The 27648-nt window shown below is 43.9% G+C and overlaps 1 protein-coding gene across 3 annotated transcripts in view; it reads right to left on the bottom strand.

Moving 5' to 3' along the window:
* The window catches only part of SLIT3 (slit guidance ligand 3), a 627018-nt gene that overhangs the window by 162869 nt on the left and 436501 nt on the right, over nt 1–27648 (bottom strand). For 2 of the 3 annotated variants that reach the window (XM_032252688.1, XM_032252689.1), the window contains exon 6: nt 14397–14468. In XM_032252688.1, the coding sequence (XP_032108579.1) occupies nt 14397–14468 (72 nt within the window). Of the gene's footprint in view, nt 1–14396; nt 14469–14788; nt 15014–27648 lie in introns of those variants that run through there. The other variant, XM_032252690.1, reaches the window with a different exon arrangement.

The following is a 27648-nucleotide window of genomic DNA, read 5'->3' as shown; positions in this document are numbered from 1 at the left end:
CTTTCCTCTAATGAGCTAGACTAATCAAGGATATTGCTTTGAAGTAAGCGTGCCAACATCTTCCAATAAAGGTATCTATGATGTTCATAATAATAGCAGAAATAGTGCTGATACTATTGGTGAAGTGTTTACTAATTCCCAGCACTAGGCTGAGTGGTTTTCATACATTATCTCATTTAATTCTCCCAGCACTCCCGAGATGCTATTGTTACTTCCATTTGGAAGCCCAGGAAACGACAGAAACTCTGCCCAGATCACACAGCTAGAGTTGCGGAGCCAATAAAGCCCTGGGGTATGATACCAAGACCTATATTTTAAATCATTGCACAAAACTGTCTCTTCTTACAGGATTGTCTTCAGAGAGACAGATGTCACGTTTTCAGCTTCCACATTTTTCCAAGGTGGAGGCGAATCACATGAGTTTGTGGGGGACCCATCCCTTCCTGGTCCCTGAAGAGGCAGGGACCATGGTGTTGGCCTCACCACTGAGGCTGCTCCAAGGCAACAGCATTAGACAACCCTCCTCCTGTCCAAGGATCAGGGAGAGCTCCGTACAGACAGCAAGGGAGGTAGGAGAGGCAACGTAGGAGAGGGGCCAGCTAGGTCTCAAAGCTGTCTCAGGTCAAGGTTTGGCTAGCCTAGTGGCCCTTACTGCTGGATGGGTTGATTGAAGTTTTTAAGAATACCTTAAAGAATAGAAAGGATCTGCTGCTCCTTAAGCAAAGCTTCTCTTTTGCCTGTTTGGAGTGGGCAATGGACCTCCAAGGGCATATAAGGCGGAGGAATAAGAGAGACTGGGGGGGGGGTGGGGGAGAGTGGAGGGAGACGCGAGACAAGGGTGGGAAGCCACCCCTTTCGAATTACCTGCTCTCCTGGACTATCCTGGGTGTTGCATATTACTGAGTTCCTTGATCTCCCTGCGGACCGTTTAAATTAAAGCTCATAACCATTGTGTGGGCATATAATGAAAACAACTGATGCTGCACTGATTAGTCCATTACTCTCAACTGTTAGAAAACATAATGATCTCACAAGGGGCCTTATTCACTGACGTATAGCAGTCGAGCTCTCATTTGACACCTCAAATTAGCAGCCAAAGCAATAACAGCTGGGGTTTTTGTCTCAATATTTGTACCCGACTCTAAAGTGATTTGGCACCGGGTGAGCGTTATTTTTAAACACACAGCTCTCACCGCCAAGTAACATTTTAAATGGTCTCCAGGTGTCATGTAAAACCTACAGAAATAAATAAAAACAATCAGCTGCCAATTTGGGCCTTTGATAATACAGATTCCTTAACAAAAGGGCTTGTCTTTCGTTCTTCTTTTATTATATATTCATATTATGACAGGCAGAAATTCGTCTCCATCCTCTCGGCAGAGACTCAGCGTTCAAAGAAAAATAATATCTCCGAAAAATGTTAAAAGTGGAAGATCAAAAGAGAAAGATAAGTCCTCAAATCCCACCACTACTCAATCAGATCCCGTGTTTGGGGTCCCGTGACTCTGAAGAACTGCTTACTCATTTTTTGAGATGCTCACAGATACTGCCTAGCAGTGATTCCGAATGGCTCAACTGCCTTCCAATGATGGAGTTGATTTTAAAATGTACTTTAAATGACCATGTGAATGAGATGGCCTTGGTCTCCCAATTCTGTTTCATCATCTACAGCCCGGGACCACGGAGAGTCTTGACTTAGAAACCAGGCAATTGCCAACATGTCCACAGATACAAGAGTGACCTCCAACTTACATTACTGGACAGGTGAGTTTGCAGATGAAAAGGGAAGAAACAGACAATTTCTACCTCAGCTGCATTTGGTGCCTATCCCAGTAAGACAGGAAGAAGAGGGACATTTTGAAAATATCCACGAATGCGTACACTGGGCGAGGACAGAGAGCATGTCTGTTTCATGCAGTTTCACAGCCAGAGCCTGGCTCAGTGTTTGGCACGTTGGGCGGCTCACTGTTTACTGAATGGGTCGGTAAATTTCAAAGCATGAATGGTCATGTTTTTGGCATCTTTTGAAACAAATAAATTTCCACTCTGAACAGCCTTCTGGGCTAATCCAGGAGTAAAAACACAATTGCCTACAGGAGCGAGGCTTGTCGTGGAAGTCATGTAAGTGAGTGAGCTGCCTGGGGACTGTCGTAAACACAGCCTTACTAAATGGGATCGTCACTTCTTGTTTCAAGAGATTGTGCTACGCTGGAATGGGGGTGCAGCGTCACCAGTTTTCCCCTTGTTTTATTTTTAAAGAGAAAGCCAGACGTCTAGAATTTTCATATGAGGTCTCCTGGTTTTTTAATATTGGCACCTCAATCACCTTGAGTATCAAAACCCACAAATGAAACACCTGGGGGCTGGATCTGGCTTGCAGGTGCCAGTTTTTGGTCTCTGAACCAAACAAATTAATTCCATAATTTAAATCGGAAAAATATAGTAAGAAAATCAAAGTGCATCAATGTTATTATGGTGAAATGTGGTTGAAACCTTCCTTCTATACTGTAGCTCCCCAAGGGCAGCCACCAGTGATGAATTATATTTAAATGATTTTAAATTATTCAGTGTTTCTCCCCCTACAACCATTATTACTTGGGGACAAAGAGCCCTGAATAAGTTTGTTTCTAAAAGTAGGACTGTTTTCCATCAGGCAGGTGAGCTCTTGTTTGGTTTTTGCATGCTGCCCATTAGTTCTGTGGCCAAATACATAGGCTATTTTTTTGTGGACATTTGGAACGAGCCACTTTAAAGCTGTTAAAAAAAAGCTGCACCAGGTGCATGAGGCTGTTTCGGGGCTGAGATGCCAGAGAGGTCCTGCTTTTTATTCTCTGATATTTGCAAGGGAGGGATTCTTCCAGGGAGCTGAGTGCAATTTATGGCTTGGGCTGTTTGAGCTCAGCAATGGGCAGGGGACTCCAGTGCTTGCTCGATGAGTTTCTGGTCATCCCTGGTAGCCAGGGATCAATGATGTGGAATCTCATCTCTTCCAGACTGCCCTCTGACTGGACAATCTATTGGGGCACTAGAGTGGTCATTTCCCAAGCAGTGGACAAAGGCCTGGAAGGCCCTAGGGAGGGTGTTGTCCCCATGCTGAATGCAAAACATTCCCTCTGTCAAAATACTGGAGATTAAGAGGTGATTGCAAGAACAGGACATGAAGGCTGGCTTCACTTACTTTTCTTTCCTGTCTGCTAACATAGGGGCAAGCAGACAGCAATAAAGAGAACTGGAGAAAGAGCCAAAAAACCTGCTTTCTGGCCTGGTTCTTCCATGAATTTTTCCTGTGGCTGTGGGCAAGCCATTGAACCTTTGTGGGGGAGTTTCTTTCTTTTAAAATGAGGTGGTGGAACCAGTTGACTTCCGGGGTCTTTCTAGCCTAGAATTTCACTCTAATTCCAGTTGGGTTGGTGCTGGCTCTAAAATTGCATTTCAGGATTGGGAATCATTTTCCAGACATTAGTAGAAGTGGCCGTGGGTGCCCAGATCTGCCCAGCTCTGCACAAAGACAGGACATCTGGGCAAACTCTGAAAGTCACAACTAGCCCCCACCGGGCAGCATGTGAAAACAGTTATGCAGGGTCTGCTCTTTTCCTTTCTCTCTTTATGCAGATACCTGGCTCAGCTTCCATGGGGTTAATGGGCTTGCTTCCCCAACCGGCTGCCGCATCTCTGCCATACCTATGGAGACAGGAGGGGCTCAGACAGGGGAGTGATTTTCTTACCCAGTTGACTTTGTGGAATTCATTTTGCAAGGTTGTAAGAAGCAAATAATGAAGATGGGAAATAAATTGACACAGAGAGGGTTTTGTTTTGGTGGGCCACAGTTGTACGGATCACACTCCTGGGTTTTGATAAAAATGGGTCTTTTGTGGGTATAAGATCCAGATGTTTAAATTTAGATGGAGAAAGGGCCAGGCATGGTGGCTCACACCTGTAATCCTGGCACTTTGGGAGGCCGAGGTGGGCAGATCACTTGAGGTCAGGAGTTCGAGACCATGGGAGTCCAACATGGTGAAACCCCGTCTCTACTAAAAATACTTAGCTAGGCATGGTGGTACGCAGCTGTAATCCCAGCTACTCGGGAGGCTGAGGCAGGAGAATCACTTGAACCCAGGAGGCAGAGGTTGCAGTGAGCCAAGATTGTGCTACCACACTCCAGCCTGGGTGACACAGTGAGACTCTGTCTCAAAAAAAAAGAAAAAAAAAAAGTGGAGGTGGAGGTGAGGGGGGTGGCAGATATTTCAAAGATTTACTGTTAGAAAAGACATTATTTAAACATTGTTAATAGATGTGAAATAGCTGGCGAGGTTTATCACAGGACAGGGAAGCAGGCCTGGTGGGAGCTATGGTGATTCGCAGAGAGTATGGCCTGTCCAGACAGGGTACCCACCCACACTAAGTTCAAAACTTGCACTGTCCAATAACGTAAGCATGAGCTACATGTGGCAATGCACATTGGAATCAATTAAAATTAAATAAAAATTTAAAAATTTGGTTTCTCAGTTGTGTAAGATGCACGTCAAGTGCTCAAGAGTCACGTGTGGCCAGGGGCTTCCATCCTAGATAACACCGAGATGCAATACTTCCCGCATCACAGAAAGTTCTATCAGATGGTGCTGCTGGTGAGATCCTAGCCACAGGCGGGCCCAGGGTTGGCAAAGCTTCTAGATATCCATTGGAAGTTGAATTATAAACTTTTACACAAAATTGCCTGAGTTTTAAACGTTGGCAACAAATTCTAATTATTTGTAAACGTTGGAAGGATCACAAAAATTAAAGAAAAACATGAAATCCCACATCTGTTGGTTTCATTCAGCCCATGGGCCAGCAGTTGGAGTCCTCCGATTTAGTTATAAGTCAAAAGAAAATGGACTCTCTAGAGCTTTTTGACAATGAAATTGAAGAATCCAAATATGACCTTGGAGAAATGGAATTATTATTTCCTTCATCCCTCCTTCATCTCACCATCCCTTACTTCAATTTATTTTTTATTTTATTTATTTTATTTTTGTTGCTGGGTGCAGTGACTCATGCCTGTAATCATAGCACTTTGGGAGGTCAAGGTGGGCAGATCACTTGAGGTCAGGAGTTCAAGACTAGCCTGGTCAACATGATGAAACTCCATCTTTACTAAAACTACAAAAAAATTAGCCAGGTGTTGTGGTGGGCACCTGTAGTCCCAGCTACTCGGGAGGCTGAGGCAGAAGAATCGCTTGAACTCAGAAGGCAGAGGCTCCAGTGGGCCAATATTGCACCATTGCACTCCAGCTTCGGCTACAGGGAAAGACTCGGTCTCAAAATAAATTTTGTTCTTGTTTTTGTTTTTGTTTGTGTAGAGGTGAGGTCTTGCTATGTTGCCTAGGCTGGTCTCAAGCTCCTGGGCTCAAGCAATCCTCCTGCCTTGGCACTGGGATTACAGGTGTGAACCACCTCACCCGGCCCATCCCTTACTTTTTAATACCTTCAAGGACAGAAAATGAAACCTCATGGAAAAGTAGGAATGTGGCTCCAATTCTTCTTAGTCCTGTGTCTCCATCACCTTCTCCACATCATCCTTCCTTCCATTAAGCCAATGGGTAGGAGGGGGCCAACTTCCTGTAAGAGCTTATAGGATCTTGGCTTTCAAGACTCAGGTCTATAGAAAACTGGACTCTTGGCCACAGGTAAGCTGAGTTGTCCAAGCTTGGTATCCCTGATGGGAATAGCAGTGGCCGTGGCAGGCAGGTTTGACTGTTAGGAGGGACAAGGCTCCCTGGCATGGAGGTCCATGAGTGTCATGGGATGAGTGCTGATCTAGAGGCAAGATATTCACTAAACATGCTCAAATACTGGTCACCAAAGCCCCTGCTGAGAGCTGAGGGGACGGTGAACGGGCAGAGGCTGACTGTCAGTGCCGGGCTCCTTTGCAAATCAGTGCAGAGGCCCTGTCTTGGGCGTGAACTGACCACCGGAGGCACGTGGCTGCTCTGCGGCATTTCCCCCAGCCTCCATATCTCGCCCTTGAAAGAAATGTCTCTGGAATCTCCTCAAAGATGCAGAACTATTTTTCCATTTTGTTCTAGGTGGGACAAAGCGTCTCAAAAGACTGCTCCCAAACGAAGTTTGTCAAGTCTGAATTCCAGTGCAGAGCTGGAATCCGTGGTCCCTAGGAACAGCAAGGCCACCATGGCCTGACCCCACCTACTCACAGGAGAAGTTAACAGGAGGTTTGTTGATTCAAGATCTTTCACTGATCCAAAACAACTCAATTATCTTCCCCATATCCTCTTAACCCAGGGATGTACACCAATACATTTTCAACATCAGAGGCGAAACTAGCTTTTGGTTAACAGGAAAGTGAAATCAACTAGAAATCGAGTTTCCCTCATATTCTAGGTACTTTCAAGATGAAAGTGCTACTTATTTAACTGGGAAACATTTTTTAGATTTCAAAGTCGTTTTTATTTTTTTCTTAAGCTGGGGTTCTAAAAACCAAGGTGGTCATTTGAAGAGTATGACTGTCATTGAACTTGGAGTCTGGAGGGCTATGAAGGAGGTGTGTGTTGAGTGGCATGAGAGCATTTACGGAAAACCCGGTTCCTTTCCTAGTATTCCGGGGGCTGAATGGAAGTTACAGATGCCTTCAACAAAGTGAAATTTTAATACCGATTGCATGAACGTATCACAATTTACAGCACAGTGCCAAAAGAAAGAGAATATCTGGAGATATTTTAAGACTTTCATTAAGCAATGACAGTGCTATATTCAAACTATGTCATGACTAAACAGCCTGATAAAATGTTTGTAACCCAGAGAAACTCAGGTGAAACATTTTATAAATAAATAAAAATGAGTCTGGTCTTTATTGTAACACACCAATTTTCACTGTAGCTCCAATTCTGCTCCTTATTCAGATGAAAAAGAAAGATCACCGTGTAGCCAGAGAAATGCAAAATCAAAGGTAATGTGAAAAGGGCACTGGTTCAGTAAAATACTACATTGTTCAACATTTAGAATAATTCCAGGACAACCACATCTTAGTTCTATTCAGGGACGAGCCATAACAGTCTAGAGACTGGTGGTATGGGCTTCAGTTAATATTAACTTCAACTCTATTTGGTTCCACATACTTTAACTGACCACCTAGTACATGCCAGGTGTGGGTGAGGTGAAGATATAAGGCAGTGAAACATCACAGAAGTATTTACAAACTTTACTTATTATGAGCGCCCTGACTGGGAGCCTGCTATTTGCTAGGCACACGCCAACGATATCTCTTTTAACCCACACAGCTATTCTCAGGGTTGGATATTACAGTTTCCATTTTTCAATAAGGAAATGAACCCCGAACCACCTAGTTTGGTAAAGATGAACTGGAAGCTAGTTCTATGAGAGGACTCTAACCCCTCCAAGCTCAACGGTGGCTCTCTACCTTCATGTCTGGGGCAGTTTTGTGGAACTGGATCTGATGCTGGTTAAGCTGAGGTCATAAATTTAGATCTAAGCACCCTATGAGTGAGTGTTTCCGTAACTATGGTTTCTGAATTATTCTGGTCACTCACTATAGATAATAATCTCACTAGTGCTTATAATTGTTTCTGTGGTATGCATGTTCTGGTAGATGCTTCCAATTTTTATTTTATTTTATTTGTAGCCGAGCAGTTAGGGCAGGGTCTAAGATATCAGGCAGAACTAGATCCGAGTTCTAAAAAAGTAGGCTCCTTGTACTTGGTGGCGTGACTCTCGGCAAGCCAGTCAGCTTTTCTAATCATCAGTTTCCTGACTGGTAAAATGAGGCGATTACTAGGATGTGCCTCATCAAGTTGTGGTGAGGATTTAATTGAGATGCCTCATTCTACTTACTTATCACGGTGACTGAAGATGCTCAAAAATAGAAGTAGACTCTCAAAAATGGTAGGTGCTCAAACAAGGAGGCTATAACAATAATCATATAACCACACTAATAATTACTGTACCATTGTACTATGTATCATTACATCATTATTATTATTCATTAATAATAATTAACATCTGGCTTTGTATCCAGAGGAAGCTCAGCTGAAGTGGCCAAGACACTGCCACTTGCATTAAACGCTGGGTTTTCAGAACTGGGCAACACTGTGCTTGAACGTCCTAACAGCAGTTGTAATTGGGTTTATGCCGATGAGGGCGAAAAACAAGACATGACTCCAGTTCCACCGCTTCATCACAAGCGCCGCCACAGCCTGCCCTGGGTCTTGCACCCCAGGCCCTGGATCTACTGGTGTACCGAGCCAGCTGCCCAGGACACCAACCCCGCTCTAGGAGAGTGAGCACACCCTGACCTGGGTTTCAGGACTGCCGGCAATTTATTTTCACTGCCTTCTTCTCGTATCAGAGAAGGACCTTTTCCCCATAAGCTCATCTGCATCTACCTGTGGGGTTCTGCATCAGGCCTCGTTGAACCTACCGGGATATGAGTGAATTAGAACTACTCTAAAAGTCTGGTTAATTCTGCTACTGCTCTAACTCTTGAATCTCTCCTCTCTAAACATGGGCTCAGTGGGGGCTCAGTCACCTCTTGTACAACTGCTGTAACATCAAAGGCAATGTGGAGGCTAGTTTAACCCTTGAGAAGAGCTTCTCAGAAGGTGAGACGTGAGGGATTCGTGATTGCCTCTGGGGTGTCCTTGCTCAGGTTTGGGTGTCCTGGACTCCATGTCATTAAGCTCTCTCTGTGTGCCCACTCTACCATGCTGGTGGGCTCCGGCCAATGGAGCTCAGTCCGTCAAGCACCTGCTCATGTCAAGCTTTACTGTACCCAGCACCCGGCACTGTGCTGGGTACATAGCGTGTCCTTACTTCTTGGATGGGTCAGCATAGGGTCCACATGGGCTGGAGTTAATATAAACAGGAAGGGGTCAGTGGCAGAGTGGGGACGACACGCCCCATCCGAGGAGGGCAGGTGCCCCCCAGCCACAGCTGACTGCAATGCAGAAATGCCGGCCCATTGTTGCCAGTGCTTCTAATTTTTCCAAAGAAGCTGGAAATCCGGGCTTTCATGTAAGATATCTCAATTTTTAAATGTGAAATCCTGTTTTCAATTTTTGAAAAACATTCCACAGGGCCAAAAAAAAAAAAAAACCACCCTCATTTTTGGGAGCAATATGATTTGTGGTCTGGTTCATAGCCTCTGGTTTAAAGAGAGCTAAAAGCCAGATCATCCCTTGATTCTGTCACAGACAAACATTTGCCCCCCTCCAATCTCCTAAATAATACCCAAAACTTAATGGTGGCTTTGAAAGGATGACCTGTGCTTGGGATCCTTAATCTTACCAGAGGGTCTCTTATGAACAACCTAATTACACGGAGGTGTCCACTATGGACAGAAACACAGGTCAGGAGTCTGGAGTCCCAGGTTCAAATTCCCCTGCTACCATCAACTTGCTGCTGACCTCAGGAAAGTCTCCCAGCCAAGGCCAGGCCTAGGGTGAGCCAGGCAAGGTGCTCAGCATGCAGGAGGCCAGGAGGGACAGGCCTCTCTCCCGTGCTTTGTCTCTGTGTCTTAATCTGGACAATGAGAGGTCATCCTGGAGACACCTAAGGTCCTACCAGCGCCAGCCTATAATAATGTCACTGAATTTCCAAAATTGGCAAATGACATAAATGCAAGTGAGGGCTTCAAAACAGCACACGCTGGTTATCTACGGACCTGCGGTATCTCTATGCCATTTAGCTGGCACCAGTGACTTCGCAAGGGCAGACCAATCACTGGCAGATGAGCGTATTTTCAGGACGTGTTTCTGTTATCTGTGGTCTGGCATTTTTTGACAATGTATATTTATTGAACTTCTGACTTGCTACCTTTAGTCAGGAGACAATGTCCAAAAGTATTTTTTATTCTCCTATAACACTACTGAAAAACAATTAAGGACAGCGTATTTTGTTAATGAGGTTTTCTCATTTTTGTTTAATTTGCCCCTACTTTTCCTCCATTAGAGTTAAGCACTTTTTTTCTGAACCATGATGGCATGTTGGGCATGGAGGTGCCACTTCACCTGGTGAAATGCCTGGCCATCCTCAGCCTGGCTGGTATGAGCTAGACACCCATGGCTCAGAGCACCACCACAGTGCTTCCTGACCACGCAGAGCTGGGAATTCAGTCTTGGCATATTCAACCGCAGTATAAACACGACTTACTTGGAGAAAACCTAGTGCTGTATGCGAATTGCCAAAAGTATAGAACAGGTGGAAGTTAAAGGGCAATGAGCTGAGTAACAGCAGGGGGTCTGACTCACAGAGGCTCAGTCCCACAATTAAGAACCTTAAATGCCACAAAGCTGAGGCTGTATTTTCCTTAGCGGGGAGACAGGTCTGGAAAGCAGAGCTCCCAAACCGTTGAGTGCCAAAGTCGATGGCAATGGCCATGAGTGGGAATACATCATCTCTGGGACTTTAAGTATAACAGTGAAAAAGCAGGACGAGTTCCTTTCGCCTGCAAGTTTGATTTACCTTCAACTTTGTGAGCACCCGTGAACTGGGTAAAAGGAATGACAGGGCCAATTTCACAAGCCTGTGAAAGGCTCCGACCTTCTCCCCAGCAGGATTGTGAGTCATTGCTAGTTTGCCTTGATCAGTTCTTGGAGGCCGGTTCACACCACCCTGCAGCACACACCCGCCATGCCTCAGGGCAGCCAAACACCATGACAGCTTTGGCAACATGCATCCAAAAGGCAGCTTGGTAGAATGGTTAATCACACAGGCTCTGCTGCTAATTAGGTAAGCAGTTACTTGGCTTCTCTGAGATGGGCTACTTTTTTTTGTAAAAGCAGGGTGATGGTAACAGTAACTCTACTGAGCGATTGTGAGAATGGCAAGAGCTAGCACGTGTAAAAGCACTGGTTGTATCGCTGGGCTTGAGTAACTGCTAGTTATTTTTATTTTCCTCATTATTCCTCCCCTGCAGTGGCATGGAAGGCATGAGAAGTTTCACCCCCCATTCTATGCTTTTCTTCTTACTTCCTGGAAATGGGAGGGGATGGCTCCTTTCCCTGTCCACCATACTCTGTGCTGGGCATCCCCCATTGGGAATGAGTCAAAAATGAGGTTGAAGTGGTAGATTTCAGTCTTTCTCAACCTTGTACCAGTTCATTTCTCCCCATAGTCAGTGGTTCCCTCTCGGGCTCACCTCTGAAGTTCTCATTCAATGTAACTGGTGAAACTGACCTCAGCCTCGATGGAAAGAAGTTTTATGGTATTTCCATCCACAGAAAGGATGGAATAACAGGGTTATTGCATGTGAAATATTTCTACTAGCAATTGACATCCATAAACTTCCCTTAAGTTAATTTGAGAGATTTCTGGGACAACCAATGTGTCTTTCCTTGATTTTTACTTCATGCTGCCTAATGTCAGAGAAACCACACCCGAACCATCAAACCATTACATTTTGTCTTCTTTTTTTTTTTTTTGAGACGAAGTTTTGCTCTTGTTACCCAGGCTGGAGTGCAACGGCGCGATCTCAGCTTACTGCAACCTCTGCCTCCTGGGTTCAAGCAATTCTCCTGTCTCAGCCTCCTGAGTAGCTGGGACTACAGGCGCACGCCACCACACCCGGCTAATTTTTGTATTTTTAGTAGAGACGGGGTTTCACGTTGTTGACCAGGATGGTCTCGATCTCTTGACCTTGTGATCCACCCGCCTCGGCCTCCCAAAGTGCTGGGATTATAGGCATGAGCCACCGCGCTCAGCCACATTTTGTCTTGTTAATTTGTAGACTTTTAAGCTTTAGATATTTTAGAATGCTCTTTCTGGGGGCAGGATGTTTTGAACTCTCCTCTTTCGCTCTGTGAAATTTATCAAGCTAATGTGTGATACTGTCACTGAGTTCCTATTTATTATTTCATTGCCAAGATTCTTTATGGTGTCTGAATTGTGATTACAGAGAAGCATTATAAAATGTCAATGTGTGGATGAGATTTGGAAGGTCTAGGGGTGGGGAGGGGAGGTCCTTTAAATGGAGATGTCAGCTCCAGCCAATTTCGGAATGGCTCACCATTAAGATGGATGGTTTCAAAGCCATGTGGCTCTGCTGGAAATTAAAAACCCACGGAATAACTGATTATGATTAATTTTAAGTACTTAGCCATGTGAAGCCAAATGAGAGTGTCTTTAAAACAAAGCTATTGATCTGGCTTTGTTTGGAATTGAGAAGATAAACTAATCAGATCCTGTGGGCTCTTTGCAATGATAGGGAATGAGAACTTTTTTTTTTTCTTTCAGTCATAGGTTTTTAAAGCTTCAACTCGGAGACACCTGGTGCATCTGGATACCATTTTTTTTTTTCTGGTATCTGAGTAGAGGAGAGCTGTCTAAATCTGTCATGGGCAAAGGCTTGATGGGGGTGAGGGTGTATAGCGGCCAAGTTAGAAGAGTAGAAGGGATGGTGCTTATGAGAGCCCCTCTGATGTAGTACATACACTGTTTTTAAAAGTTGAGGAGACAGACTCAGAGAGGTTAAGACACTTGACCCAAGCCCCACCCAGGTGTGACAGGCTGCAAAGCCCTCTCTTCTCTCTCAGACTGCCTTCCTGTTAAGGTGAGACAACACCATTCCTAGCTCAGAGAATGAACATGAGGGCTGTCAGGTTGTTACAACTGTTTTGTGGCAGCTGGTGACTTCCATTTCCTGGTCTCTTCCCAAGGAATGTTCTTATCTTTCTCATTCTCTCCGTCAAGGGAGGAAAAAGGTGATGTGCTCCGAGCAGCCCTTTCTACAAATGCTATTTTGCAGGCAGGGAAAATCCTGCCTACCCTTCTCAGCCTCAGCCTCCCGATAAGAGGAGTCCTAGGTTACTAAATTTGGGCTGGCATCCTCTCTCTTGCAGACAGGCATTTGTTGCCAGTTCCGGGGGTCAGAGTTTGGGTGAGGAGAGACAATCTATCTCAGAAATGACAACCTGACCTCCCTGGCTGTGGGTCCTGTCTTTTCTGGACTGGGAATTCTCGGCTTTCATCTGATGTCAAGCGGCTTGCAGCATCAGCATTCCCTTTTATTTCCCGTGATTCCTCTTGGAATCACCTTCCTCTCAAACAACGTGGAGAGGCTCTCTCCAACCCGTTGCTACTGTCTGAGGGGCCAGGTGAAGAGGAAGGGGAAGGAAGACCTTTCACTCTTTCCTTCACATACAAAAGAATGCTTTAGAATATTCACTCACTTATTTATTTGGCATTCATTCATTCTTCTGCAATCAGAGATAGGTAACCTGCGACTGTGTAGTTTTTTATTTTTAGGAAGATGCTCGAGAATCCCTGCTCTGCCAGCAGTCACTGGCTAGAATCATACCTCAGAATTATTTTTAGAACCAAGCAGCTACAGAATTTGGAAAGGGAAAGTCACTCCCAAGACGGAGCAACCAACCCTTTCATTTTACAAATGAGAAAACTGAGGCTTGCAGAGCTGAAAAGACTTGCCCAAGGTCACACGACTAATCAGTGGCAGAATCCGGACTCAACCACAAGTGACACAAGTTCTTCTGTGCCGTACTGCCTTCCTCTCTAGGTTTCTCTAAATCAGGGACAGCTTGAAGTGTAGCTATGGTGAGAATAACCGAAATGTTTTCTTACACAATTCAACTTTAGTTTGAATGGCCCCAAGATGACTCCCAGCTGACTTTCCTCCTGGGAGTCAGATTTTCTTAGTTAGACTCATTTGAAAATCCAGAACTCAGAAAAGCAGCTACACATTCTTTCTAGACAAGGTGGAAGGGTGGGATTATGGGGAAGGGGCTGCCTCCTCTCATCTCCCCCCATTACCCCTCACCACTCCTGGCCCCTTTAAGGTTAATTACTGTTTAAAGTTTGAATTGATGCCTGAGATGAGATACCAGGAGCAATAGCAATGACTGGGCTTTCCCAGGCTATGTGGTATTCCCCTGCCCTGTGCCAAGGTCCCTTTCTGATTCAGGTAATTCCAGCTGACCTCCTGGCACTAACCCCTCTCTCTCTGGCCCCAGCCCCGGACCCTGTCTCCTCCCGGTATCCCGGTACTCAAACACAGTGTCCCTGATGCTCTGGCAGGCTCGTGGCAGTGGGGAGGGGGGGTCCTGCTCTAGCCCATCTGTCTCTCCCAGCCACAAATACTGCGGGAGCTCTGGGGGAGAAAGACTCAATTGAGACTTAATTAGCAGGAACCCCAGTTTGTGGGAGGTGAGAAATCACACTTGGCTGCTTGCAAACACTTTGGCCAAGGTGAGCCGGAGGGATCTCCTGGTTCCCAATTTTAATAGCACTGCAGCAGAACACCAGAAATGCATCCACACAGACCCTTCTGTACACACTCCCCTTCTCTCCTCCCCACGCAGACACCACACACACACACACACACACACACACACGCACGCACACACAAGGCAGCGATCGCAAAATCAACTCACAGGATCTCCAAATCGCGCAGCGCTCGGAAGGCTCCATCTTCAATGCAGCTGATGTGGTTGTTGTCCAGTTGCCTGTGGAAAAGCAGGGGAGAGCGTGAAGGCTGAGCGGGGGCAGCGTGAGGGGCCGGCGGCCCGGGCCACCCGAGCGCCTGTCCCTCCACCCCCTTGCAGGCGCTGCTTGTCCCCGCCAGGAGCTCGTGCAGAGCCAGCCTGTCTGCCACGCTGCTCCGTCTCTCCTCTCTGACTGTCTGAGGGAACTACACAGACGAGCGCACCAAAAGGCTGTCAGGTCTCAGTAAATATTAATTGCGCATTTTTTTTTTTTTTTTTTTTTTAGGCAGAAGGGAGTAATTTCATTACATTAGGGCATCCAATCCATTACGAGCTCTTACCGTCATGTCACTGAAACAATTTCATTAAGCTAAAGGCCTGTAAATCATTGGAGGTCACTGCTCTGCCCTCCGCGACCTCCCAGAATGCTTTCTTCCTCTCTCCCGTTCCCTCGTCTCCCTTTTACTGGAAGTTGCAGTGTTCTGCTCTGACACAGTGCTAAATCTCAAGGCTTTATCTGCCCAAGAGCGGCAAGGGTGCATGGGGAATATACCAATTCCAAATTAGACTCAACTAATCTAATTTTATAGTCTTTTTATTATTCTAAGCACCAAATGTCTGTGGTGGTTTGATGCCTCTGTGCATTGTTACGGGGCCCATCTGGTAGGTCATTCTATTGAAGCATTTTCTGACTAAATACAGATTCCCTCAAACTGCACCAACCATCATCAGCATTAAAGAAATTCATTGATGGAAGCGTTCACGAAGGGGGGAAAAAGGAATATTGTTATTGCCTTAAAGATGCACCACTTCGAGTTAAATTGGGGAGAATTAAATACACCTAATTCAGGACTCCCCTTTTATTTCCCTTTCCATCCTGTGAGCATGAAAATAATTTCTTTTAAAAAGATGCCTTGACTAATACACATTCTAGTTGGAGACTGAGCTATTTCAGTTGAGGGATAACACATAGATGCCTTTTTTTTTTCTAAATCAAAATATATATATGATGTGTAAGTCGGGATATTAACCATAATCACACCCCAGCTTAAATATCATATATACATAACCCATTTTATTCCTAAAAAAAAACCCTTAAAAAACAACAAAAAAGGTGTTACACAGGAATGAGTTTTTGACACCAGATTGTGGTACTTTGTTCGCGGGGCACACCATGGTCTTTGGGGCTGCGGGGCAGGTGGGAAGAAGTGTGGGTGTACTAAAGAGCCCCTAGGCTTTCTGAATTTTCTCCACTTCCCAGGTGGAGGGATTTCCTGGTGTTGGAATTTTCACTTGTAACTTGTCCTAAACTCAGGACAACTCTTCACAAAAGACGTGTCAAAGATACCTCTGGGAACCCTCTCCCAGGGCTTTATTTTCCACCGAAGGAAGGTAGAATTATAATTAAAATACTATTATCTTTGGAAAAGTATACAGATGTAGAATTGTGTAAATGCACACAAATGAAGCACAATGAGAGTGATGCTGTGGGTTACAACAGACAGGCTCTGTCACGATATTGTGGGCAATTATTAACACATCATCTCAGTAGATGCTCATGATACAAGATTTAGATATTTAGAATTAAAAACATAAACAATCCACGGGCATCTCGAGAAGCAGAAGCACATTTTCGGCTGGCGAGTTCTGTATCTAGCATTCTAAGTTCTAGCTGACACCCACTCACACAGAGTCTCACCGCGTACTCTCTGTCCCTAATTCTTCTAGAGCCTTTCTTCACATGAGTTTGCTGAGCCTCTTTTTCACAGATTTCTTGCAGTGTCGGGACCGCTGATTCTCTGCAGAGGTTCTATGAAGGCAGTCTAGTCCTGCTGCCCAGCTTCTAGATTTATCATCAGCTTAAAGGCTAATGAATCAACAACCCCTGACCCACGCCAAGGCCACCAAACCTTACCAAGCAGAAATGCAGTGGAGTTGGCTTTTGGGTCCAAGAAACTGTTCAATGAACATGCTGAATTCGGCAAAATGGCACCACCTGCCTAAGCAGAGAAGGATCTAAATCATCACATTGGGAAGTCCGGGGTGTGTAGAGATGGCAGTTTGTGGTGCATCAGTTTTCATGCAGACATTTTATAGAGGTCCCTGCTATTAGTATATTATTTATTTACTGGATTTGTGAAGTGTTTTCTATTCCTTTTCTTTTTGAGAGCACCAGAAATCAAACAGGAGACTCTAAATGTACAGAATTTTACATGGAAAGAATGGAATCTGCAGGAAAAAAGAGAATGCCACAGAAAGACGAGAAAAAAACCAAAGTGGCAGAAAGAGAATTAAAAAGTATGTGGTGAGGAAAGATCGCCAAAAGATTTTTTAAAAAGATAAAACACATCTTACTCAATATCCCATCACAGTCCTACTACTCCGCAAACTGAAGTGGCGACAAGAGTCTTCAAGAGGGCTCTGATCATTTTCAGGCTAACAGCAGAGACATCTAATATGTTACTAATCACATGATGTTTAAATATTTTCAGTAGGTGGCACAAGTTGACATCTAGTTTATTTGCAATGGAGAAAACTGAACTTTATTATAAGCATCTCCGTGGGTGTGTTTTATAGATTATTTTAAAACACAAACCACCAACATTTAAAATATTTATGCGTAAGTGTGCTTTTCTAGAAGACGTTTATTATAACTGAGATTGTCTTCTTTTGTTCTAACTACAGATAAATGAAACAGACATGGTATCCAGCCGTGATGGTCAAGGAGCCATTTTCAAGATGCCCCATTCATTACCAGGGTCTGCAAGAGTATAACACCTATGGGGGTCCCATAAAGTAAGCAAAAACCACAGCAGTTACTCCACTTCCCAGCGCTTATATCTCCACGGCACCCAGCATATTTGTAAAAAGTCCAATTAATCATCCATGAGCATTCCTGATATTTCATGCAAATACACTAGGTCTCTAAAACAAAGTAAATACACACTTGGTTCAGATAGCCTTCTTTTTCTTTGCAGAATGACACCTCAGTGACATAAAAGTTAGTCCTGACGCACAGGAGAAGGGAGGCGAAATAAACACAAGCCCCACATTTCTTTGAGGATGGTGGAGTGAAGCGTTACTAAACACACAGAGACCCTTCTGAAGCTGAGGCCAAAACATTTGACTTTGCAGTTTGCTTCTCGGGGTTGATGTGACCGGAGGCCGCCAATGTGTATTCTAAGCTCTCAGGTCAAAGGTCCATATCGTGCCTTTGAAAGGTCTCGTTCAAAGGCCCTCTCAAAAACAAATCAACAAAGACCATTGCCTACCCTGCAACATGCACACCATCACTCGGGAGGCATCTGCAAAAAAGACTTTGGAAATGTGCACAGAGAGAACTCAGCAGTTGGAGGACACAGCTCTCTTTCAATTTTTCCTGGGCATAAGAAGTGTATTTCCCACAGCTGCTGACTATTTGCTTCTTATCACACAACATCATGTACCTCAGTGCCCAGCACAGTGCTAGCCACTTCACAGATGGTCACCAATGATTGCAGAATGAGTACCTCTAGGGAAAGGTGTCAGGGCTAAGCCCGAGCTGTATGGAACACTGAGCCGTATTGTCACAACTGTGGCCCTTCTAGTAACAATAGTGAATAAGGACTGAGCACTCCTGCTGTGCCCGTACATGGCTAAGAACCTTCCCTGCTTCCTTGTCTTTCTGAGACACAGACCTCTACCAGGGAGCCCTTGGGAAGAAGACTTGGAATAAAACAAGATTTCTATGGGTCCAGGATGGAGACGGGGAACGGGAAGGCACCAGATTGCGGGAAGGCTGGCTATTGTTTTGGAGACCACTTTTACTGTCCCCTACTTAACACAGAATACTCAGTTTGATTTATACTCCACTGTCTCTGAATAAGCCAAGAAGCCCCAAAATGTTTCACGATATTAAATTAACTGCTCTAATTTCTCCAGGAAGCTCGAATTTCGGCAAACAATATGAGTGCTAAAATGATATCAGAGTCCATTTAGAGAGGATTCCTCCGACAAGCACTAAATGCAGACTCCCCGAGAGCCGCTTTCTGACTACTGTATTTTTATACTCTGAGAATATAAACAAGGCAGAAAGGAAAGCCAGCGTGAGTGAGGACTTAAAATAATCTCCACAAACAGCAGACTGGGAGATAACACTTTTGTAAGAATTCCCATTAGTAAGCATAATATACTCCTAGTATCACAGTTCATCTCTTTCAATTACAAAGTGAAATTTCGTAATTGAAGCAGGATTAGAAATATTTTTGTGCTTCAAAAATTAAAGCAGCATATCTAAATCCTTTAAAAAGGGTTAAAAAACTGGCTACAATTTAAAAAGTAATCTAGCTATATCCCAACAATAACCAATAAAAGGAAGAAAGAGATAAAGAATGAAAAGAAAAAGAAAGAATTTTTTTTTTAAATTCAGGACTTCAATGATGCATTTGAGTCCCCATGAAGAATATCTTGAAAATAGTTATCTCCAGAAATAGGCTTTGCGTATCTGGAAGAAAAGTAGAATTCCAAACTAGTTATCTACATGCAAGGCCTGCACACCAGGGGATACCTATCCAGTTGTTCACTCCTCATCCAGATGTGCTGGGGGCCCAGTATCTCATCAGGTGGATGGTTAAACTTAGCCTGAGGGCACTGTCCCTCCAGGGGCCCCAAATCCAGCAGCAGCATTCTGCTCTAGGCATTCTGTTCATGTTCCTCCTCATGCTAAATGGGAGAAGTAGCTAAGGCTCAGCACCCTTTAGAGTTTAACAGTTTGCTAATTTCTGAATAAAGTTATCCATCCCAAATGTGCCAAATAATTGCGGGGATTTCTGTATGAAATTCACAAAAGGGAAGACTTACTAGATACCCCAAGCAAGTCAACAGTCATGAACTCCAACAAGGAATTAGCCCACAAGAGTAACATAGTACTATTAGATGTTCACACTGTATTAGGTACTCAGGATATAGAATAAAGTATAAGACATCCTTTGAAAATATTTGGAAGAAGGTTGCCACCTGTGGTTTTTACGTCTTAATTATACTGAAAGGTTTAAGAGAATTTAAAAACCTAGACTATAATAAGTTGAATTTGTTTTTGATTATATATGCATATGTTCATCCTTGTACATTTTCAAGATGTTCTTTTTCTAGATTGAGGAGAAATAGAATGTTGCAACCTTAAAAAGAAAACGGGGGAATCCCTGCTTTCATGGAACAAGGCAGAAGACAAAATGTGAAGCAGCCTTGACATGCTATTTCTTTCCTCACTATTATCCAATTGTCCTTTAAGCCGAAAATAAGAAATCTAGAAGCGCTTTTGAAGGTTGTTTTTTTATGACAGTGTAACATTCTAAAAAATCATTATAGAAGAACAAATTATAGAAGCATTTGTCTGCTGCTAGCTGGGGTCTTTGAAAAAAATAAAGCTCAAGGTTATTTTAACAGACAAAAGGAAAAAAATTATCTTCAAAAGAAATGCACATACTTTATATAACTGAGTACTGGTTACACTTCTTTAGACAAATCGAACACTTGATCTAAGCCACAATCTGCTAATGAATTGCCACTGCTTCTCATCATTAGAGGACTACCGTAATTCTACATTAAAACTACATCTCAAATGAGCAAAAGGAGGTGAATCTACCATTTTGCTCATTTTGTACTCTTGCCCACCAGACCCTAGAATACATGCATATAGATATGTTTACTGATCCATGAATTATTTAACTATCCACAAAGACCCCTGTCTATAAAACTGACAACTTTATGCCTATTTTTCCTACAAATGTAGTTACATGTAATGCTGTATACATGTAAATACAAACATATATAACTGGTAAAGCAATTGTTGACCTCTGACATTTAATGTGGTATAGCCAGTTATATTTACAGAGATATTTAGATAATTGTTAGCATTCCAAAGACTTCAACCAACCAAATCTACTTTGTAAAGTCCCAGGTTAATGAAGCTCTCTGATCAGAATAGCCTGCTTAGAACTTAGTTGAAAATTGAACAAGTCTGTTTCAACAAATGTCGTTATGCATACTTTGCCATATAGCTGACATAACACCTTTTATTTTGTATAGATCATAATGCCGTTCAGCAGATGCAACTTCTCAGCAGGAGAATAACTGCATCCACTCCAGTAGATGCTCCTGAAAGCAAGCTCTGCAATAATGCAAACAGCGATGATGGATTAACCACAAAGAGGCACACCAGGCCTTGGAGAATAAAGAGGTATTTTACACATCACTGGGAAATATCAATAACTCCACTTCTGTGTTTACATAGTTTCCTGCATGTTGGGCATTTGGCAAATGAATTTGTGATGAAAAATGCAGGGGGGAAATCCCTGCAAACCAATTTAGCATTGAAGGTAGTTATGGGACAAGCAGAGATCCCATTTAATTTTGGCGAGTTTAAATTTAAAACAAATTTCTGGCATTTCTAGATAAATAAAAGAACAACAATAACAAAACAAATCCAAAGCAAATCAAACGCAAACATCCCATATTCACAGTGAGAGGGTATCATTTGTTTTCCAGCAACTTTTAGACCAAGGGACCATGGAAGTTTGGTTACTGTTCGCAAAATGTACCGTCACACTTCGAGGCTCACCTCGGATCTACAGTCATCCCCACGTTAGGGCCAAAGGGTTGTCTCTCTAGGTGGACCCACTCCCCAAGCTTTGCCTGAGACTTTCCCTGTTTTACCATTGAAACTTCTGTGTCTAATCCTGGGAAACAAATCAATTCCAGGCAAACTGCGATGGCTGCTTACCCTGTTACACCTCATGGGGCTGACTCAGTTGAAAATAGATTTATTCTTGGCATATCATTCCCTCAACCATTTTCCTAAACCTTAAAATGTCTGTTGACTCGCAAACCCAGCTTTCAGTTCTCTCGGCTCTAAAAGGCTCCTCACTGCAGCTTCTGTAAAACGGGCTGTCCCGTGGCAAACGCACCCACAGTAAGGCTGGGGGGAGCCTTGAAAGTCACTGAAACGTTGGGCCTTGTATTCTCTGCCTTCCTCATTGGGAATTAGAATTTCTTTGTAAGAAGTACCAGTGTTTAACTCGCCGGACTTGCTGATGTCATGAATACTCAGAGGCTGGACAAATACATGGCTGTCTCCATAGTGACTGGGGCAGGTTTGTGGTTTCCCTAGTTACACTCTTGAGCGATAACCATCTGTGGTTCCTCCCCGGCAGAGGCGCAGGAGGGAGGAAGGAGTGAGAAACTGGGAAGATGAAATGTGCTTTTGTTAACGGGCATGAAAAGTTATCTCCCACATTTCTGTTTTTTACTCTGTTTTTCTAAATCACCCAGCACAAACTGTAGTGAGGCAGAGTTTTTTTCTTTTCATCCCTGTGGGGGTTTCAGAAAATTTTCCCATTGGGCTCTAAAGATTAAACGATTCCTGCTGCGTGACTATGACCAAGAAGCAGGAGCCAGAGCTGAGGTATTTCTTCCCGGATAAGAGGCTGGCACCCAGGTGAGATGTTACTTTTCATTCAAATACAAGATTGCAAGCATCCCCACTCTGGGTCAGGTCATGAACCAGCCCATCCTGGCGAGCGCTCCCTGACAGTGCACTGAAGCCACATCAACTCCTTTAGCCTCGGCCTCGAGAGATCTTTGTTTCCCTTTAAAATAATCACATAGAAGGCTCATCCAGAAAATTTACTAAGACTTCCTTGAATTTATTCACATTTCCAGCCCATACTAACTAACCCTTTGAAGGCTCTTATTTGCTACCCATTTTTTTTTCTTATAAAAATGGAAGACTAGGGCTTATATAATTTGTAACTGCAAACTAAGTGATTCACATCCATGCCCAGAGTCCCAGTTGTAAAAGGCAGATAATAAGAGTCCAAAAGGAATTTTTGTGTATTAATGAAATGTGTGTCTTCTGAAAATGTATTTGTGGCATTGCTTAATTTTATTTGCTTTAAAACAAGTAATATTAAATTTAGGAATTCTTTTTTCGTCATCTCCAGGCTCTCTTTCAGTGCTGAAGTTATGTGACCTGAGATGGATTTCGTATGAAATTTTAAAGAAAACATTCCTGTTCATCTAACTTAGACCCTTCTGTGATTTGAACCTATCTCTTTATCCCTTCTTCTTCCAGCCCAGACCAAAATATCTATTATTTAAGATATTCAAAAAAGTCTTTCTGAACTAAGGGCAGCAGTTCAGACTCACACGCTTTTTGTACTTCTCCAGCTGTTAGGAGATTGAAATGCAAGAAGCCACCAAAAACCTACACCAAAGAAAATACAAACTGCTCCCTTACTGAAAGAATGACACCAATGTGAGCACATATTCACAATTTTCATAGGTGAGACAACTAAGGAGAGAAATTGCAAAATGTAATCTCATTTCTTGGTAGCTACTTCCAACTAATAACCAATCAAGTAATGTACTGAACATTAAAAGTCAAGTGCCATACCATCTATGGCGTATAAATTCTGTTTTTTTTTTTTTTTTTTTTGAGTCGGAGTTTCGCTCTTGTTACCCAGGCTGGAGTGCAATGGCGCGATCTCGGCTCACCGCAACCTCTGCCTCCTGGGTTCAGGCAATTCTCCTGCCTCAGCCTCCTGAGTAGCTGGGATTACAGGCACACGCCACTTAAACTTAACATTCCATAATCTGTACATGAACCTTCAGTGTCTCCCTGTGGCCGACATTATAAACTGTAGCAACCACAAAACCATTATAAACATAATAATTGCACACAACACTTATTCAACACTTATTAAGCATCAAGTATTGAACTGAGCACCTTTCAAGTGTCTTATACCTGTCTGATCTCACAATAATTACTACAAAAGAAGAAAGGGAGGCATGACAGCTTTGTCTTTAAACTTGGCATTGAACCCAGGTCTGCCCATGCTGACGATGACTGTAAGAGATGCTGCTCCTCTGGAAACAGCGCAGACTCTTTAGCATGGCATTCCTGCACCTCCCTCTGCATAATACATGAATGCACCAAGTTCATGTTTCCATGTCCACTTATGCTTGTCCTTGCCCCTTCCCCTGTTTGTGAAATCCCTCTCCATCCATCAAGGCCTTCCTCAAAGGCCACATCCTCTAGGAGACCGTCCTATACAAACTCAGGCAAAATAAACAGCTTTTTCCAAGCTCTCATGAGCCTTCGGCCATCCCCTCATTCAAGCACTTACTTCACAGAGTAGGATGAATTGTGAATACAGGACCAAACTGAGGTTCAGAGAGGCTGTCATGTAGCATAATCAAAGGAGCTTGGCTAGTTGATGGGAAAGTCAAGTTCAAACCTGCCTTCCCAATCCAGGAGACTCAGGGCTCACCCATTAGGCTATTTCACTTCTTGACTTTAAAAATACAAAGATGGGAGCCTAATATGACTATGTGGGTGTTACTCCAGTTACTGTAGGCTGGGAAGATGCTGGTGAGAAAGCCAAGCTTTAGTTTGGTATTTGTCACTGGGAACTAGTTGCTTTCGTTGGCCTGCAAAGTATTCTGACCCAGAAGATGGTGTTGGGGATGGGGGAAGCAGCACACTCAATAGTGTCCACCCCACTGCCTCCTGTGTCTCTCCGTCAGACTCCTTGGGAGTCCCAGTCCATTTGACTTTTAGGATCACTGGGGATGGTAACTGATTTTAGCTCCAGTCACTGAGGATCATGTGGATGCCTGCACCTTGAGAGGATGCTTCAATTCCTGGTCACCTAGTAGGACTCAAAGGGTGGCCTTCTGACCAGGCTGGGACAGCTTAGTGCTCTCTTGGGCAGAGGCATGCCCTCTCCGGAGAAATGGTTCTCTTTGTTCTAGGCATAAGCGGTAAATTACACAGATTCAAATCCATCATTCCTGGGCATGGCCTTCCCCAGAGATGATAAGGCTGGTCTTCCAAGGTATACAAGCCACGGGAACCAAAGGAACAGGGCAGCACTACCCAGATGGTATCATAGAGTGTTTGGGGTGAGTGGCCATTAACGAGGCATCACTCAAAGGTATGTTTGTGGCAGCAGAAGCCAATTAAAATGTGTCTTGTAAGCTCAGTATAAGGGGGATATCAAGGTCCTTGTAATTAACTGTTGAAAAAAGGAGCATCAAAACTCAGCAGCACGTGCTGTGCTGATAACTGCTTTCCATCTAGCTAATACACAGCATGGAAATGCTCTAGGAAGAGGCCAGCTTCCTTTTTTTTATTATTACTTTTAAGGAATAATGAATGAACTCATCAGCAACAGGGGGGCGGGTACAGTCTCTGTTTTACACACTACTGTACCTGGCCCACGGTGCCTGGCATACAGGAGGTGCTTAGTAGAAAGCCCTAGGGTCACACAGGATTCCACTTCACATGCACTAGAAAGGCAATAATTAAAATGATGAAAAACAGTAAGTGCTCAGTGATGATGTGGAGAAATTGGAACACTCCTACATGGCTGGAGGGAATGTAAAACGGTGCAGCTGCCATGGAAAACAGTTTGGTGTTTCCCCGAAAAGTTAAAGATAGACTTACTGTATGGCCCAGCAATTCCATCCCTAGGGATATAGCCAAAAGAATTAAAAACAGGTGTTCAAACTAAAACTTGCACACAAATGTTCATAGCAGCACCATTCACAATAGCCAAAAAGTGGAAACAACCCAAATGTCTGTCAATGGATGAGTGCGTGGATACATGAATTGTGGTATGTGCACATAAAGGAATATTATTCAGCCACAAAACAGGAATGAAGTACTGATGCACGCGGCAACATGGACAACCTTTGAAAACGTTACGCTAAGTGAAAGAAGCCAGACAAAAGGTCACCTATTGTGTGATTCCATTAATAGAAAATGTCCAGAACAGGTAAATTCATAGAAACAGAAAGCAGAGTAGCAGTTGCCGGAGGCTGGGGGCAGGGAGGGAATGGGGACTGACTGTGAATGGGTATGGAGTTTCCTTTGGGGGTGATGAAAATGTTTGAGAAATAGATGTTAGTTTACCATTCCCATTCTCTTTGGCTGACATTTTTTTTTTTTCCCTGTGTCTTCGGTGATTTTTTGGGAGGCCAAAGTGGGTGGATCAGAAGGTCAGAAGTTCGAGACCAGCCTGGCCAATATGATGAAACCCGTCTCTACTAAAAATACAAAAAAATTAGGCAGCTGTGGTGGCGAACACCTGTAGTCCCAGCTACTCCAGAGGCTGAGGCAGGAGAATCATTTGAACCCAGGAGGCGGAGGTGGCAGTGAGCTGAGATCACGCCACCGTACTCCAGCCTGGGCGACAGAGTCTCTGTCTCAAAAAAAAACAAAAAGAAATGGATAAAAGTGATTGCTGCACAACATTGTGAATGTACTAAATGCCACTGAATTGTACTTTTAAATGGTTAATTCTATGTTATGTGACTGTTACCTTAGGAAAGGAGAAAAAGTGAAGTTTGTTCTTTATAAGCCCACCCCATTTTGAGAGTGGTTTTCCTCTGACGACATCACAGTGAAAGGCAGGGAAGCCTAGAGTCAGATCTGAACATTGCATATGATGAGCTCACAAACCTGATTCTATCTGGGTGTGAAAAGAAATATCTTGGCATTGACGAGAAATGCGAATGAAGGAGAGAAACATGAGGGAATTTAATTCGCCTATTTTGGGAGATTATTTATAACAAATTTTAAAACTCCCTCTCCCAGCTTGCTTTGGGGACACTACCAATCACTCAAGACTCGGGAAAAATGTCAGTTCAGGCAAAGAGAATGGGGACGGTAAACTTGATGGAAGGGGAAAAATCACCTGCTAGGCTCCCAAGTCCAGCATAAAATAGCGTGGGATTAACCACTGTTTTGTATTTTCCACACCGCTGCTCCTCCTTTTGCATCGGTAGGCAGCACAGTTCACTCAGTAGATTGCATTTGCATTTCAGAAGCTGAGCTCCTTGCGCGTGTGTGTGTGTGTGTGTGCGCGTGCGCGCACCTTTGCTCAGACTGGCTCTCTGAGAAGAGAGAAAGGAAGCCAGATTGTTACCCTTACTCAAAGCAGTGAGGGAAGTGCCTTTGACCCGAAACCCCTCCCTGCAGAGGCCTCTGGTCTTCGTGGGCTGTGGACTCACGAGGGCTCCTGGGGAAGAGAAGGTGGGAGGGCCTGGTGAAAACGGTGGGTGAGTCGTTTCCCTCATGCTGTCTCTAAATTCTCCCAGCACTCTCTGGAGAAGCCACATCAGTCTCACTGAGCTAAGTACATCCAAAAACATCTGGGGACTCCACAGAGATGGTTCCTACTTGGGTACCAACTGGGTGGGGGCCAGTGCTACCCACAAGCTTCCATGTCCAGAGCTCTCCACTGCAGCTACTGCTACTTAATTGACCGCATCAAGCCTGAAGAAATTTCGAATTCCTTCCCTGATTCCAGAAAGGGGAAATAAGGGCATTGTTCACACTTCAGAACTGAGGTTGAGAGCCACTGACCTGGGGGGAAAAAAGAAAGAGTGATTTTCTTTTTCTCATTTGCCAGTAATAGAGATTTGTTTGTTTGTTTGTTTTAAGATGAAGTAGTTTAGTGGAAAAAATGAAAACAGTTTGCTCAGGAATCAGATGACAAGGACATTTGACCTTGTTGGACTATGGCCTAACTTCTCTGGGCTAAACTTTCCCCATCAGTAAAACAAAGGCATGAAATAGATGACTTCTATGGACCCCTCAAGAGCTGGCATTCAGGGTTGCTGGATTTTAATTCAGTCCCTGAGTCCTCACATGAGGTTTTTCTCATTTTGTTGTTATAGGTACTGTCTGAGGTGTCGGATTTTATTTTTAACGCAGTACATTGAGAATGTAAGTGTAAGTTTCCTCCTGTTTGGAACAGTTAAGACGAGGACTCTCCAGGGTGTCGGAGGTCTGATCAGCAGGGTGGAAAAAACACAAATATGAATGAATGTGGTATTAACTTCTGCCGAAGCTCCACGGAAAACCACCGAGCTCAAAAGCCCTCAGAAGTGCCTATCAGGTGGAGATTCGTGTAGGAGTTCTTCCGCGGGACAAGACTGGCTCTCCAGCTTCTGGATACGTACAGGGTCAGACACGAGGTGCCGGGCCACTGGGGCTCCTTCTACCCCATCTCCTGGAGATGACTCCTCTTTCCTCTCAGCTCTTCTGTGTCTTAGAAACAGCATATTTTCCCTCCCATCTGCCACAGAAACAGCTTTTAAAGAGCATTCAACAGTGTTTCCAGCATTTAATAATTTCATAGCTTTTAGAAAGCTA

Source organism: Sapajus apella, unplaced genomic scaffold (genome assembly GCF_009761245.1).
Source record: "Sapajus apella isolate SASKATOON/1434 unplaced genomic scaffold, GSC_monkey_1.0 scaffold79, whole genome shotgun sequence".
NCBI classification, from domain to species: Eukaryota; Metazoa; Chordata; class Mammalia; order Primates; family Cebidae; genus Sapajus; species Sapajus apella.
The sequence above is the reverse complement of the archived record's forward strand: the minus strand, read 5'-3'. Positions and strand labels throughout refer to the sequence as shown.